General features: G+C 40.3%; 4 protein-coding genes across 8 annotated transcripts; 1 reads left to right on the top strand and 3 right to left on the bottom strand.

Moving 5' to 3' along the window:
- Positions 1-2015: 2015 nt before the first annotated feature.
- LOC126595716 (serine carboxypeptidase-like 50) lies at positions 2016-3624 on the bottom strand. Its single transcript, XM_050262021.1, has one exon. The coding sequence runs from the start codon at positions 3580-3582 to the stop codon at positions 2230-2232; it is 1353 nt and encodes a 450-aa protein (XP_050117978.1). The 5' UTR covers positions 3583-3624; the 3' UTR covers positions 2016-2229.
- Positions 3625-4749: 1125 nt separating this feature from the next.
- On the top strand, positions 4750-6549 carry LOC126595718 (uncharacterized). The gene is made up of 4 exons (XM_050262023.1): positions 4750-5012; positions 5131-5212; positions 5419-5535; positions 6241-6549. The coding sequence occupies exons 1-4, from the start codon at positions 4894-4896 to the stop codon at positions 6289-6291; spliced, it is 369 nt and encodes a 122-aa protein (XP_050117980.1). The 5' UTR covers positions 4750-4893; the 3' UTR covers positions 6292-6549.
- A 55-nt stretch (positions 6550-6604) lies between these two features.
- On the bottom strand, positions 6605-10479 carry LOC126595715 (mitogen-activated protein kinase 9-like). Of its 5 annotated transcripts, none has more exons than XM_050262015.1 (11): positions 10078-10479; positions 9006-9414; positions 8787-8914; positions 8600-8659; positions 8257-8406; positions 8014-8169; positions 7811-7948; positions 7627-7700; positions 7406-7507; positions 7040-7298; positions 6605-6944 (listed from the first exon to the last, which is right to left on the bottom strand). In XM_050262015.1, exons 1-11 carry the CDS (start codon positions 10300-10302, stop codon positions 6894-6896), a joined length of 1752 nt encoding a protein of 583 aa, XP_050117972.1. In that variant the 5' UTR covers positions 10303-10479; the 3' UTR covers positions 6605-6893. The 5 variants fall into 5 exon arrangements, with proteins under 5 accessions (XP_050117972.1, XP_050117973.1, XP_050117977.1 ...); XM_050262016.1 differs by having other exon boundaries at positions 9006-9411; XM_050262020.1 differs by lacking the exon at positions 10078-10479 and adding an exon at positions 9933-10046.
- Positions 10480-10731: 252 nt separating this feature from the next.
- On the bottom strand, positions 10732-13929 carry LOC126595714 (uncharacterized). The gene is made up of 4 exons (XM_050262014.1): positions 13640-13929; positions 12717-13160; positions 11961-12479; positions 10732-11755 (listed from the first exon to the last, which is right to left on the bottom strand). The coding sequence occupies exons 1-4, from the start codon at positions 13862-13864 to the stop codon at positions 10973-10975; spliced, it is 1971 nt and encodes a 656-aa protein (XP_050117971.1). The 5' UTR covers positions 13865-13929; the 3' UTR covers positions 10732-10972.
- Between the last annotated feature and the right edge of the window lie 546 nt (positions 13930-14475).

Here is a 14475-nt window from a genome sequence, read left to right as displayed (position 1 = left end):
AATATTTCATATAAAATTTTAATTCAATTATTTAATATTAAAAAAACTCTAATCACTAATCAAATTTATTGGTTTTTCAATTGAAATTCGATAAATTTAAGGAATGTCTTTTTGTTTAAATTTATTAAAGTTCTCTATTTAACCTCAATGATCAAATGATCAAATGTATAGGAGATTATTCTTTGTAAGTTTGTTCTTTTTTGTTTTCAAAGAAAAACAAACGAAAACTTCAAAAAAACTTTATTTTTAATAAAAAACTTTTTTTAAAGGTATAATGAATAGTATCATAGAAAGGTATAAATGATTTTTTGTTAAAAGTGAACAATATCGGAAGTGTTTTGTTAAAACTCTTTTTTTTTATCCCTTTTCACTCTTTTTTTTTTTGAATAAAAAGAAGATGTGAAAAGTAAAAAATAAATATAGGAGATAGTAATAAACATAAATATTGAAATGTATTGTAAGAAATTGAGAAGATGCGTATTTATAAAATAATAAAATTCTTACTTCTTTAAATTAAAAAATTTCACTATTGAATTAACCTTGATTGTTGATTTCTCTGTACATTTAAAATTAGACGCACTAGAACATGCCATGTGGCACAAAGGTAATATTATAAAAAAAAAAAAAAAATTACCGTTCAATGAGTATAAAATTACGCACTAATAATCAAGCATTTTCTTTCATGTGTGCAAGCATTCTTGCTTAAAGACTTCACAAGTGGACAGAATTGTAGAGCGAATCATTGGGGTTGTTGGTAATGATGAGAATCTTCAAAATGCAAGATGCCAAATAAATTGTCACATTGTGGCTCACTTATAAATAAAACTGAGATGACAGTAAAGTTAAATAACCTTGAAATGCTATGCATGTGACTCAATATCTTAAGTCATCTTCAAGAGGGTCAAAGAACTTCTTGTAGCTCTATAGTCATGCAAGAAATTATATTTTAATGAACAGTACTAAATCATATTTTATATCATCTTCAACCGAATGGGCCAAAGGATCATAGGCCAAACATAATTTATTATTTTAATTAAATTAATATGATTAATTAAATTAAACTACCATATTAAAATAAGGTTTTCAGACATATTTTGAATGCTACTGGTCGCCAAATGAATAAGCATTCAAATTTCTTATCTTTATATAATTTCAATAATTTTTTTGATAGGATTTCGAGTAACATGTGTCGCTAACGTGAGTAACTCTCCAAGTTTCTAATCTTTATGTAATCTCAATCATTTTTCGGATAGGATTTCAAGTGACACGTGTCGCTAAAGTGAGTAACTCTCCATATTTCTTATCTTTATGTAATCTTAATAATTTTTCGATTAGGATTTCAAGTGTCGCGTGTCGAGATGTAATTGGTTTTACAAATTTTGGATAGGATTCTTATCTATGTGACACTTCTTATCTTCAGCTTTCAATGTTGTAGGTATAGTGTAGGTATTTATAGGAAAAAAAATTAGAATTTTTTTTAAATTAGTCCAAAAAAAAAAACAAAAATTCAAATTCCAACGGTAACCTAACTGCAGCATGATGTTAGCTAGTTGTTGTCAGCTGGCGTCATGCTGACACTAGGTAGCCGTTGGCATTCAAAAAGGCTAATTTGGAGGGCTGGCAAAATGTCAACCTTGACATTCTGGAGCTGGAAGGTTGGCAAAATGTCAACCTTAACATTCTGGCACTGAAGGGCTAGCTAGTTGGCTGGAAATGGCTAGCCCGTTAGCCTGATTTGGGGGTTTGGGCCCGGTAGGGCCCACAAGACCTTTGGCTTAGCCTTTGGTTGGAGACAGTTTTCATGTCATTTCGAGCTATTTTTAACCCTATGACCCTTTGGGCGGGTTGGTTGGAGATTACCTTAATGGATAGGGTGTTGGATTTATATCCATGCGTCAAATGTTAAAAACTCTCTTTCCTAAATTATTGTAATAATTTTGAATTCTCCTCGTTCCTTTGATGATAATAGAATTAAAAACAAAAAATAACTTTGATGTGTTTGATCTAATAATACATTGTTGTAGAGAAAAACTTATGCATAGCAATGAATTATTTAATGAGAAGCGTCACGTGGCGGTGAACAAAGCCAAATACACATTATTAAGCAAGCTTAATATACAAAATTATCACCCAAAATACAATAACCACGAAAATTAAACTTCACAATAATATCACCCATCAAGAAACCAAGAATGTCACACATCGCCTGAGAACTCAAGGGTGTTGGATTTATGCCCTGGCCTTTAAACCACAGCACTGCTCAAACACCCCCTTGCCCAAAACCCAGTCTTCTATCATCACCTGCGCCCTCACCGGCTGGTCCGCCGGCAAAAGATGCCCTGCCCCTGAAACCACAACATGGCTCAAGCTCCCCCACTTCTGCACATACCCACCAACCTCTCCCCTCACCTTCCAAACCTTCCGCTCCGCCGCCATAAACTTCCCAATCCCCTCCCACTTCAGCGTCTTCATCCACGCCTCCGTTGAAACGATGCCGTCTCTCAAATCGTACTGCCCCTGGTACAGCAACACCTTACTCTCCTTCAGCAGATACTCCACCATGTACTTCACGCTCTTCATCACGTCCTCGTGCAATATGCCCCCTACAAAATCACTGCACGATTCGAAAGGCGCCTCCCCTTTGGCCCCCAGCGCCGCCTTCACCGCCTCGTTGCTCAGCAATTCATCCACCAAACTCATCTTATAAGGCTCATTCTTCGTGTAGTCGTATAATGTGGCTAGCCCCGTCATGTCCTGCAGCGTATTCAACACTCTGTTTCTCGCATCCGTAGCCGCGCTCCAGTTCATCGCCGCCGTGAACCCTACCGCCTCCAATTGCAGCTTCTCCAGCTGCCTCCTCTGTTTCTCATTGATCAAACCAGAGTAGAAAGCGTTGACGGCGTGAGTGTTCACCTGAATTATGGGGTCTGTGAGACCGTCTCCGATCGCAACGCCCTGCAAGTTCACCCCTTTAGACCCAGCTGGCAACTCAGCGTTTCTTTTCAAAATATAGTACCCGATCGCCGGAACATACTTCCCGGCGTAGCTCTCGCCGGTTATGTACATGGGTCGGGTTTTGAACGCCGGGTCGAGCTCAATGAACTTGGTGATCGCGGCAAGGAGGTGTATCGCGACGGAGTGCTGGTCCCTCGGGATCTCTGCGGAGTTCGCAGCGATGCTAAATCCGGTACCGATCGGGTTGTCAAGGAATATCAGGCCGAAGATTCTGTTCCAGGAGGCAGAATTGGGTTCCAGAGCGAGGGGATCGGAAGGGTCTTTGTTGAAATTCACGCGCCATGGGCCGAGCTCGTAGAAGTTGGCGAGCATGGAGGAGCAGCCGGGGCCGCCCTGGAGCCATATGAGGAGGGGGACTTTGGAAACGTCTGTTGTGAGGTTCTGAGCTTCGTAGAAAGTGTAGAAAATGGCAGAGCCGCTGGTGGAGTTGACCGGGAGGTAGCCTGATTTGGTGGGGTGGGCTTGTTTGGGGAAGAGAGGGGGGGACGATGCGGCGGCGACGCGGCGGAGAAAGAAGAGGAGGAGGAGGAAGAGGAGGTTGAGATGGTTTCTGGCACTTGACTCCATCGATGATATGCGGAGGGAGCGAGTGCAGACACTTTCTTTGACGATAAGTAGCTACGTACGACTCTTCATTTGCATGACACGTAGCTACAAGCACTTTGACTGCTGCAGAGAGACTTTTTAGTGTGATCGGTACACGGGTGGTACATCACGTGTTACTATACAAATGATGAGATATGTGTGCTAAAAAATTAATAACTTAAAAAATAAAATTTCTCACCACTTCTATTAAAACACGTGGTGTAGCACTTGTATTCCCGTCACAATTAAAAATTTCTCGAATGATGCATTCGATTTTGAACCGTACAAGAAAAATAGTGGTATTTCAAACTAATCATACAAAAAATAGCAGGATTTTAAATAAGGAAAACTAATGAAAATGATTTAAAAACTTTGAGTTTTAACAATAAGGATAAAAGAAAGAGTAAAATGAATAGTCCCAAGATTGAATTTTTAATGTAAAAATATGATTTTTCGTTAAAATAAATTGTACTGAAAGTTTTTCATTAAAGTTCTATTTTCAATAATTATTCGATTCATATTACAATGATGGGAATCTTCCAAATGGAAGATGCCAAATAAATTGAACGCGTTTCTTGTAACATTCATTTGCTTTGGCTTCTCACCTTCCTCCCCTCAAGCCTTGTTGATTGGACTCTGCTGCCCTTGCCGGCTATGCAACTTACTTCTTTTCTTGCTTTCTCCGGATACAACCGTACAAGAACAACTATGCAAATTACCTAAGGCGATCATCACGCTCACGTAATATTACATTTTTTCGGATTAGTACTTACACTGCATGAGTACACTGTCATGATAGCATTTTGTGTCAATAAAATAAAAATATAAGTAAATTTTTTTAAATGTCCTTATTTCGCTAGTTTGGGACGACATGGAAATATTCTATTTTTGTTATTAAAAAAAAAAAATTAACTCGTCTTTCTGAAAAAAAAAAAAAAAAAAAGAAGTTGCAAGTGGCCCTTTACCATAGTGGTGGAAATGTGTTGTACCTTTGCATGACGACGTAGGTTAGAACCCCGTTGGTGACTAATCTAACATTTAACTTACTAAAGTCTAAATGCTATCGTTTCACTCAAAAAAAAAAAAAAAAAAAAAAAAGGTAATTTGGGCCCAGCCGGGTTCCAAACATATAGTGCCCGGCCCAAGTTGCTTAATATATCGCCATTTTGCAACCTCTACCAGTCCCAAGACGCCTGAAAAGTGAAGGGCACACCACCTGTTTGATCAAATGTCGAGCTGAAAATTCCCAAACGTTTTGGCCTTCAGGTCCTCAAATTATAGTCTCAAATCAAGATGAATGTGTTCAATGGATGCAAAGAAATTCTAAAGATTCAGAAGTTTCGGAGAATCGTGTCGTATGCCGGATTCTACTGCTTCACAGCAGTCCTGACCTACGCTTACACAAGCAATACGTGAGTCGCTTTACAACCTACCTCGAACGCGTATGAAATAAGAAAAATATTTCTGGGTTTTGAAGCTGGTGTTGTTTTTAACTGTTGTCATCCATGGTATTTGTGTTTGGTGTTGCAGAACCCGAGCTGGGTTTTCGAGAGCGGACCAGTTCTATGCTTCTTACCCAGCTGGAACCGAGCTCTTGACGGACACAGCAAAGGTTTGTGAGAGAACTCTACTTATTTGAATGCAAAGGGTTTTAGCTTTCTATGTGTTTGATTTGATTTGTGTTAGTTTCGTCTTCTATGTGTCCGTGCCTTTGCACCCCGAGTTTGTATTAGATTAAAGTAGTTCAGAATATCGTGTTGTCAAATAAAAATTGAATGTTTGATATGCTATGTGAATAATTCTTGGTTTGTTGCACAGTTGTATAAAGCTGCGCTTGGTAATTGTTTCGAAAACGAAGAATGGGGTCCGATTGAGTATTGCATTATGGCCAAACACTTCGAGCGACAGGGGAAAGGGCCCTATGCGTACCATGCTGTATGTTACTCAATTCTACTTGAATTTGCATTTCTAATTACGTTTTGATATTCTGGTTTCTTTGTGAGAATTGCTATGTTAATGCACAAATTTTTCTGTTGCTGGTGTTTTGACGCTTCTGGATTCAGCATCTCTCATTTTTAGAAGCTAGAAAAATTGCATAAGCATTCTCATTCGTCATTCCATCTTGTTCGTATCCCGTAGGGTAGAATGGTTCTCAGTTTTGGTTTAAGACTTCATATGTTCCCATCGTAAGGCAATTACAAACTGCGCCAATCGTGGCGAAAATAAAGTTTTCATGAAAATAAAGTTTCGACCCCTACCAGAGCGGTGACTATCTACATTCACGTTTGTTATGCTTGTTTTCTTTCCTAAACGAATGGCTATAGGAGTCGTTTGTAGGGTTTTCAGCTAGCTCAAAAGAGACACCTTTGGTCTTATGCAAGCGTTAACAAGCACCATTATACGCTCGCTAAACTGCTTCCTCCACCCTCCTCGTCTTTGTTAACGTGCACTTTTATGTCGATTGACCTGTTTTGTGAACTCTCCTCAGCGTTCATAAGAAGCGGTTATGATTCTTGTTAGCTCAGTTATGTATTGATGCTCCAAATTTGACTTCAACAATTCATTGGGTAAACTGTTACATAGAATGAAAGCTCATTCAGTGTTTTTTTTCACTTATGCATTTTGTCTGCATGGTTGCAGCATTACATGGCACACCTTCTATCGCACGGACAGCTCGATGGAAGTGGATAGAAGTAGCGTTGTTCGCCGGAAGATAAGTAGAACATCGCATACCATATCTCTAAGAAACTTGACGCTCGTGCTGGTAATGTACGATGCCAATCATAAGATGTGAGGATTATAGAGCAGATGAATCCCATGATGCTGGAACTTCCTTTGAATCATTTTGTTGTTCAATCACCCAATACAACATACATTAATCTAAATCATGGTTGTAACAAGCGTTTCCTGAATAATCTGTTTTTGTTGTATGAAGCGTTTTCCGAATAATCCGTTTTTGTGCTTTCCTAATCACAATTAATCAAGGTAATTAACAGCTCTCCGATACCGCAATTGTGAACTTTACTAGCATTCTTCCGGCACATAGGTTTAAGAACAAATCATCATATAGGTTTGACATATAGTATAACTGCCAAATGAGTGGCATTTGCCTTCTGGCCTTAAGAAAACAGAAGAAAATGAAAATAAAATGCAAGTCAGCGGTAAAACGACCGTAAATTATCGGGAAAATATGGCAAACAAAATAAATCCATCCCACTTGGTAGTGCAGGCTCAATCCTATCAGATATAACACTACCAGTTGTAGTGTGGTATGGTGCTGCTGCTGCAATCCTCTACGACAGCACGTTGACCATCTCTTCGTTTCGCCCTGCAATTCGATCTTCCTGCAGAGGTGGACAATGTGCATTTACAAATTTGGATTTCAAAGAAAATCGGGAGGCAGCTACCTAAATATACTGAAAAATCCGGGAACTCTTACCTCGCAGTACTGGCTTTTCATTACCACGCACTTCGAAGCGCTAATGCTATCGCTCCTCCACAGGCTGTGGGGACTATGGTTTGGATTATTAACGCCATTCGGTATAGTTGATCCATTTTGATCTATTGGTTCTGGTACTTTTACCTCCTGAGACCTTTGAGGGCTATGAACAGCTGCACGACCCACTGAAGCCGTTGTACTCTTTTTAACGTTACCATTTTGCTCCGCAGCCTCATCCTGCGACATACACACTCGTTCCCTATGGACAATAATGGAAAGACATCAATATTGTGAAGATGATAACGGAACTCGAGTAGAAGTGAAAAAAAAAACAGGGAATTCAACGCAATTTGTTCAAAATTTTACCTAGGTAACGAGGCATGCTTCCTTTGAAGCGCAGTGCTTCTTTCACCTTTGCCGTAGTGTGCCTCAAGATGCTCAAACTGTCGTCTAAATCGATCAACTCCACTGGTGGACACAAGATGAATTTTCACTATACGTATTCTCATGTAATATGAAATCACGATATAAACATATGCAAGCATGCGCATCATGAACAAGTAGTAGTTTTACGAACAAATGCTGACCTTGGATACATGAAGCCAATATTATCTGAACCTTGAAGGTAATCCTGCAGCATCTTCGGATGATACTCCAAAATCTGAACGATAAGAACATTCGCTATGAGTAGGTGGTAAGGAAAGAAATTACCAACAAGAAGAAGTGAAGGATAATGCCACCGAAGAAAACCATCACTGACGATAGTCATACCTCTCTATAAATTAGCTCTCTCACATCATCTTTTGTCAATCTACTCCTCTCGAACTCAAACTCAAGCTTTGAAATGGGCTGTCTGGACGGTTCCTGGTCCAAATTTGCCAATCCAACAAAATATGGGTCTGCCAAGGCCTGTAAAGAAAGCAATGACTTTTATCAGAAGAAGTTCTCTAGCATCAAAAGCAAACAAACGTTACCTCTTCAGCAGAAGGACGATCTCTAGCATCAAAAGCAAGCAAACGCTGAAGCAAACGAAGAGCCAATGGGTCCGCATTTGGGATTTTTTGCGAGAGAGGAACTGGTTTCTTTCTCCTCATGCTACTTAAATATCTTCTGGCCTTTTCGTTCCGAATCTGCAGTCATGAAGATGATCCCACAGGAACAAGTTCTTTTAACACTGTCCTAATAAAAAATGACATCGACAAAAAGAGATAACAAACCCTTGCAATAGATTCAGTGGGAGGAGTGCCAAGTAAGTCGGTAATGAGATCCAATTGATGCACAACATTTTTCCCGGGAAACAACGGTTTTCCTGTTAGCATTTCTGCAAATATGCACCCTATGCTCCATATATCAATAGCAGGGGTGTACTGCATATACAAATTACAAAATGCTTAGCCGAAATCTAAAAGGGTTTAGTTTTAGAACAAATTGCACGAAAATTATCGGAGTTAAAACATTCAGAAAGCCTTGCAGCAAAGAGCATTATATCACTGTCAGCAAATTATTCATTTTATATCACTGTAAGCTGAAAATCTCACAACACCATATTTCCACACTCACCTTGGAGAAAAAGGAACCACAGAGTTCAGGAGCACGGTACCATCGAGTTGCCACATAATCCTTGGAACAAGCAAAAGGAAAAATACAGCAATAAGAACGAAAAGGAAGCTAAAAAGGCTAATAACTACCGCATCAATGGCAATCCACAACTTTTTTTTTTTCTTTCCTCCATAAGAGTTACACATACAGTCCAAAAAATGGTTGATGGAGCGTCATTACACGCAGCACGAGCGAGCCCAAAGTCACAAATTTTCAGTTTGCAGTCTGCATTAGCAAGTATATTTTTCGGCTTCAAATCTCGATGGAAGACATTTGCTGCAAAAAGAAGAAAACAAGGTCATCAGATCCATAGATTATGCGAAAACGAAGGAAATTCCATGGTAGTGCAATAAAATGATCGTCAAACCTGTATGTATATACTTGAGGGCGCGAAGAAGCTGGTACAAGAAGAACTGATAATGCTCGGGAGTGAGATCATCATTCGCCTTAATAACTTGGTGAAGGTCAGATTCCATCAACTCAAACACAACGTATATGTCTTTAAATTCTCGCCGGCAAGGGGGTAGCATTATATGCCTGATTTCGACAATATCAGGGTGATGCAGCAGCCGAAGGAGCTTAATTTCGCGCAAAATCCTCGTAGCATCGGAGACATGCTCGAAGACGTCGTTGATCTTCTTAATGGCCACTTTCTCACCTGTGTGAGTGTCAACTGCAGATGCAACAACTCCATAGCTACCTTTCCCAATCACTTCCTGGATTTCGTACTGGCTCGCCTCACCATATTCTGTGAAAAATTCCTTGTCCAGCATCTTCTGAATTATCAGCCAAATTAGAAACAAAAAAAGAAGGATTTTACATAAAAAAAAAAAAGGGAAACTTTGAAGAACCTCGATGTATATCAGTATCAGACAACAATTAAACCACCCAGAAGATAAGATTTCCTGATCCTCTCCGGGAACCAAAAAAAAAAACCCAGAAAAGGATATGACAGGTATGAAATGATCAAGGATATGAACCCATCAGATGTATGTATGTATGTATGTATGTATGTATGTATGTATATCTGTGTGCAGGATACAGCAGTGCAGATTTGAACTTGTCAACAGAAAAGTTCTTATGAGCGATCACCAACAACAGTAATAATTAACGGAAGAAAAGTCAAAAAAATTAAAAGTAAAGAAAAAGAAATAGAGAGAGAGAGAGAGAGAGAGTCATGAGGGAAAGAAAGAATGGAAGCCGAAAAATATTAAAATTGATCACAAAAAATCAGTTGAGCAAAAGACAAGTTATGGCGACCGACTCAGCTCTGTAATCCCCTAGAAACGCGGACCTTATCTTATCAGAAAACCACGGAGAGAGAGGGAGGGACAGGAGAGGGAGAGAGAGAGAGAGAGGAGAGAGGAGAGAGAAGAGAGAATATATTATGATTTGAGAGCAACAACTGGGTTACAGTCTGTAATACTAGTGCGGCTGACCTTATGATGGTCCATAGTGGCGACTCTGTGATTGGTCCTCATCGGCACCTTGATGGGCGTCAATCCACTCATGTCCAGGTCCACCGTCATCATCAACTCCCTCTGCTCCTCATCAGTGCTGGCCGATGACGGCGGTGGCCGTTCGACGGCGTCGTTTAAGGAAACATCACCGTGATCGGCGGAAGAAGAAGAAAGGCCCTGAAACCAGCGGCGAATGCCATCCATGTCGAGAGTCGAGAATCGAGAGCGATGAATCTATTGCCCGCGTTTTGCGGAGCGTTTTCTTCCTATGTACTCTGTTTTTTTCCCTGTTTTGCTGGTTCGGGAAACGTCCGAGATTTCAAAGACTCTCTCTGTGTCTCTGTCTTTGTCTATCAATCGGGGCGTTTGTAATATTAAAACATTAAATATTATGAGTAACATCGCTGGCTTCCTAAGTTACCAATTAATTTTTTTTTCTGTTGGATAAGATGCCGACCACCTAGTTGTTTATTTGGGTAACACTTGCTGCCGCGCCACGATTGCACCTTGTGTCGTGGTTTATCTATAATCGAAACTGTTCATTTTAATTTTCTTTTGAACGGTTGATATTTTATTATACAAGTACGTGAATCACAATTGGAATAAGCTATAAGAGGTGTGTCCGCGGCGAGATTTTTTGTATGCTAAAAACACGACTCAATTTATTACGTGTCATAATACAAATAATTAGATATTTGAAAATAAAAATTCATGCACTTGTTTTAGAACATTTGGTACAACGGACCACATTTCCAACACACTGATAAAAATTCATGCCCGTGGCAAAGAAAACAAGTTGTGACTTCCTATTTGAGAGCAATATGTCACTACGACTTCCAGGACGCATTTGGAGCAATTTTTCTGTTTTTGGTCCTCACTGCAACTGCTCAATCTCAAGCTTCTCTGGGATCTCAGCATTTTCTGCAACTAATTTTGGTTTAAGAGGCCTTCCTCTGCCTCTGCGCTGCGGTTGCTGCTGTGGATGATGGGGTTGAGAAGGTAGAGAAGGCTCCCCTCCGCCTTGTTTTGGCTTACGAGGCCTCCCTCTTCCTCGGCCCCTTGGTGGCTGCTCATTTTGATCATGTTCAGGTACCAATGCCCTAGTGCTTACATCCACATTGTTTCTAGCTTTAGGAGGCCTGCCTCGACGCTTTGGTGGCTGCTCCTGATGAGGGCTTTCAGGAACAAAGGGTACCCATTGCCAAGAACTTTCCGAATCTTTTCTTGGTTTACGAGGCTTTCCTCTACGTCCCTTTACTTGTCCTTGCAGTGGTGGTTTCTGTTGCTGACCATCAGGAGCGAAGGGTCCCTTTAATTGAGTCTTCGGGTTTTCATCACCATGGCATTCCAATATCTTACTTCCAACCTCAAAATTTTGCCCTTGGACTACATCTCCAGACTCTCTGATTTTTACTGGTTGCGGATGACAGTGATTTTCGATGACTTCAACTTCTTGAGCTTGTGGTTCGTTTTGCTCATAGGTCTCCCCACTTTGCACTTCTTCTCTGTGATGATTTTCTTCGATCACTTCAGCTTCAGTTTTTTCTTCTATCATTTCATTTGTATTCGCTTTCCCCGGGTTATATTCTGGTTTGGGGAATGCCACTATTGCTTCTTCATTCAAACCCCCTTCCCCATCCAACTCTATGCCTGCCCTCTGCATTGTCAAACAGAAACCACACACAAACTGAAAGTCACGAAGGGTTTTCATTGTTCTTGGCAGTTTCAATATTTCTCTTTTAGTTGAGTGAGCCTACTACCTTCCATACGGTATCACCAATAAAAAAGATTTACCAGATAAGCAAAGTAAATATGAATATAATAGAAACCAAAGGCAGAAAACGAAAAGTTACAGGCCGTACCTCAAAATCAAATTGTTCCTCAATCATTTGCATTAGCTTCATTTCCGATTCACATTGGTTTTCAGTCACTCCAAAATGCTCTTGCTTTTCTTCATTACGTCTTCCCACCACAATGCTTTTTCCAAAACCTTCATTTTGCTCCCCTTCCTCCCTACCTCCATCCTCATTTCTGCCCTGTCTACCCTTTACCCTTCCCAGCCCCCTTTCGCTCCTGCACTCTCTGTCCTCCACGCCCCCATCACCACCATCCTTAACCCCAACATTGTACCTCCCACCTTCCAAACTTATGCCCAATATCTTAGTTCCGACTTTAACATTTTGAGCTTGTGGTTCGCTTTGCTTACATATCTTCCCACTTTGCTCTTCTTTTCTATGATGATTTTCTTTGATCACTTCAGCTTCAATATGTTCTTTCACCGTTTCTTTTTTAACCACTTCTCCATGGTTATATTTCGGTTCAACAAATGCCACTATTCCTTCTTCACTCAAACCCCCTTCATCCAACTCCTTGCTTGCCATCTGCACTGTCAAACAGAAATTACACACACACACAATGTTGCCAGCAGCAAAAAAAAAAGAACTAAAGTGCTAATGATGAAAAGAACCCGAAAATCAACGGAAAGTAAAAAACAAGATACAAGAAGAAAATATCAAGTGAAGATGCAATAATGGTGATACGTGAACAGCATTGCTCAACAAAATTCAAACCAAACAAAATAAGCAGTTAAAAATGTAAACAAATTGTCCTCCACTTACTTGCATTTGCTTTGTTTCTGGTTCACATTGGTCTTCAGTCACTCCAAAATGCTCTTGCTTTTCCCCCGCGTCACCTTTATCTTTTAGCTGCATCTCTGCAATGCTTTCTCCAAACACTTTTTTATGCGCCTCTTCCTCCCTACCTCCATCCTCAATTCCTTGCCGTCTACCCGGTACTCTTCCTTTCCCCTCCCGCCTTTTGCTATGGCACTCTCTATCCTCCACATTCCCATCATCATCTTCATCATCCTGATTCGCAACATTGTACCTCCCACGTTTCAAACTCACAACCACTCCACTCTCACAAAGCTTCCTCAAATGATGCCTCAAAAAACCTTCATGTGCCAATGGCAAATCCTTGTATTCCCTTTTGATAAACTCCGATATGCCCCCCTCACTCGCCCCACCATCCTCATTCAACACCTTTATTGCCCTCTGAATCATCTACATTAAACAAAAACACAAAGCAAACAAACGAGATCGTAAAACCACACTACACACAAAAAGAGGGGGAAAAAAGGCTCTACTCACTTTAAACTTACTAATCACTTCTACGGTGAAGAAGGACTTTTGGGAGAAGCAATTAGGATTTTTGATAAAAATTGTCAGTATGTTTACAATAAAAGAACTTCTAGCAAAAGCCCTTTTGAGCACAAATGCTTCCTTTAGAAGCAGTCCCAAACTAGCCCTTCAGGACAAACAAAAACGCTTCTAACTAACTTCGGTCGTATAAGCACTTTCTGAGCAGGTGCTTTTCCAGAAAGCACTTAAATTTTTTTACAAGAACTTCAACACTTGTAGTACTTATGAGCAGATAGGCTACTTCCAAAAGCAGTACCAACAATAAAAGCACTTTTAATATACTGAATGAAGTGAAACAAGAAATTAAACAACTTTGCTGTGTTAATTAAAGTGAAATTTACCGAGGCATAAGGAGGGTGATTCGGAATGTGGAATGCCGGGATGAGCAGCCGGAGGCCGCGCTCGATGTTGGACTTGAGGCGGTCGGAGTCGATGGGTTTGGAGGGTTCGGAAGCGGCAATGCGGGCCAAAACGGCGTCGCAGAGCCTGCGCCTGAAGCGTTTCAGCCTATGGTCATCGGCGTTTCGAAGACGATGAAGGAGCGGGTCGGGTTTTAGGGTTGCCATTTTTGGGGGTTTGAGAATTGAGAGCGGGTGGAGAGTGGAGACACACTTTGTAAGTTTGTATATAATGTGCGCTCGTTCGTACTCTGTCTGATTAAATGTTGAAAAATATATCAGTCAACCTTGTTTAATGTAACAGTGTATTAGTCAACTTTTTGTTTAAGCTTTAATTAGAATTTCTTTTCTTCTCAAAATTAGAATTTTTGGAGGCTTTGAGCATGATTTTGGATGTCGGCAAGTACAGTAATGAGAATGCAGCAAATCCATGTTCATGCGTTTGAAATTTTAACGGGAATGTTTTTGCTCACTTTTCATATTTATTCGTTTTTTGAACTGTCTAGTAGATAAATTTAAATTTGAAAAATTTAAATTTATTTAACGATGATAAATAAAGCGGTGAGCGTTACCGCTACTTGAGGCCGAACAAAAGGCTACTTGACCCAATCTAAGGTCATTTCCAACCGATCCGACCAAAGGACCATAGAGCTAAAAATAGCTTGAAATGACACGAAAACCGTCTCTAACCGAGGGCTAGGCAAAAGGGCTTGTGGGCCCCACTGAGTCCAAACCCCCAAACCAAGCTAGTGGGCTGGCCTTTTCCAACTAGCCAGCCA

Source organism: Malus sylvestris, chromosome 13 (genome assembly GCF_916048215.2).
Source record: "Malus sylvestris chromosome 13, drMalSylv7.2, whole genome shotgun sequence".
Lineage (NCBI taxonomy): Eukaryota > Viridiplantae > Streptophyta > Magnoliopsida > Rosales > Rosaceae > Malus > Malus sylvestris.
Note: the sequence above shows the minus strand (reverse complement) of the source record. Positions and strands in the feature narration are given on the sequence as shown.

Excerpts from the sequence above, each read along its gene's own strand:
- LOC126595716 (XM_050262021.1), bottom strand. The coding sequence starts at position 3,582 with ATGGAGTCAAGTGCCAGAAACCATCTCAACCTCCTCTTCCTCCTCCTC.
- LOC126595718 (XM_050262023.1), top strand. The coding sequence starts at position 4,894 with ATGAATGTGTTCAATGGATGCAAAGAAATTCTAAAGATTCAGAAGTTT. Across the intron at positions 5,013-5,130 it reads TACGCTTACACAAGCAATAC|AACCCGAGCTGGGTTTTCGA; the intron begins GTGAGTCGCTTT and ends TTGGTGTTGCAG. Across the intron at positions 5,536-6,240 it reads GGCCCTATGCGTACCATGCT|CATTACATGGCACACCTTCT; the intron begins GTATGTTACTCA and ends GCATGGTTGCAG.
- LOC126595715 (XM_050262015.1), bottom strand. The coding sequence starts at position 10,302 with ATGGATGGCATTCGCCGCTGGTTTCAGGGCCTTTCTTCTTCTTCCGCC. Across the intron at positions 8,915-9,005 it reads CCTCAAGTATATACATACAG|CAAATGTCTTCCATCGAGAT; the intron begins GTTTGACGATCA and ends TTCTTTTTGCAG. Across the intron at positions 7,949-8,013 it reads ATCGTCCTTCTGCTGAAGAG|GCCTTGGCAGACCCATATTT; the intron begins GTAACGTTTGTT and ends CTTTCTTTACAG.
- LOC126595714 (XM_050262014.1), bottom strand. The coding sequence starts at position 13,864 with ATGGCAACCCTAAAACCCGACCCGCTCCTTCATCGTCTTCGAAACGCC. Across the intron at positions 12,480-12,716 it reads CAGAAACAAAGCAAATGCAA|ATGGCAAGCAAGGAGTTGGA; the intron begins GTAAGTGGAGGA and ends TTGACAGTGCAG. Across the intron at positions 11,756-11,960 it reads AGGAACAATTTGATTTTGAG|AGGGCAGGCATAGAGTTGGA; the intron begins GTACGGCCTGTA and ends TTGACAATGCAG.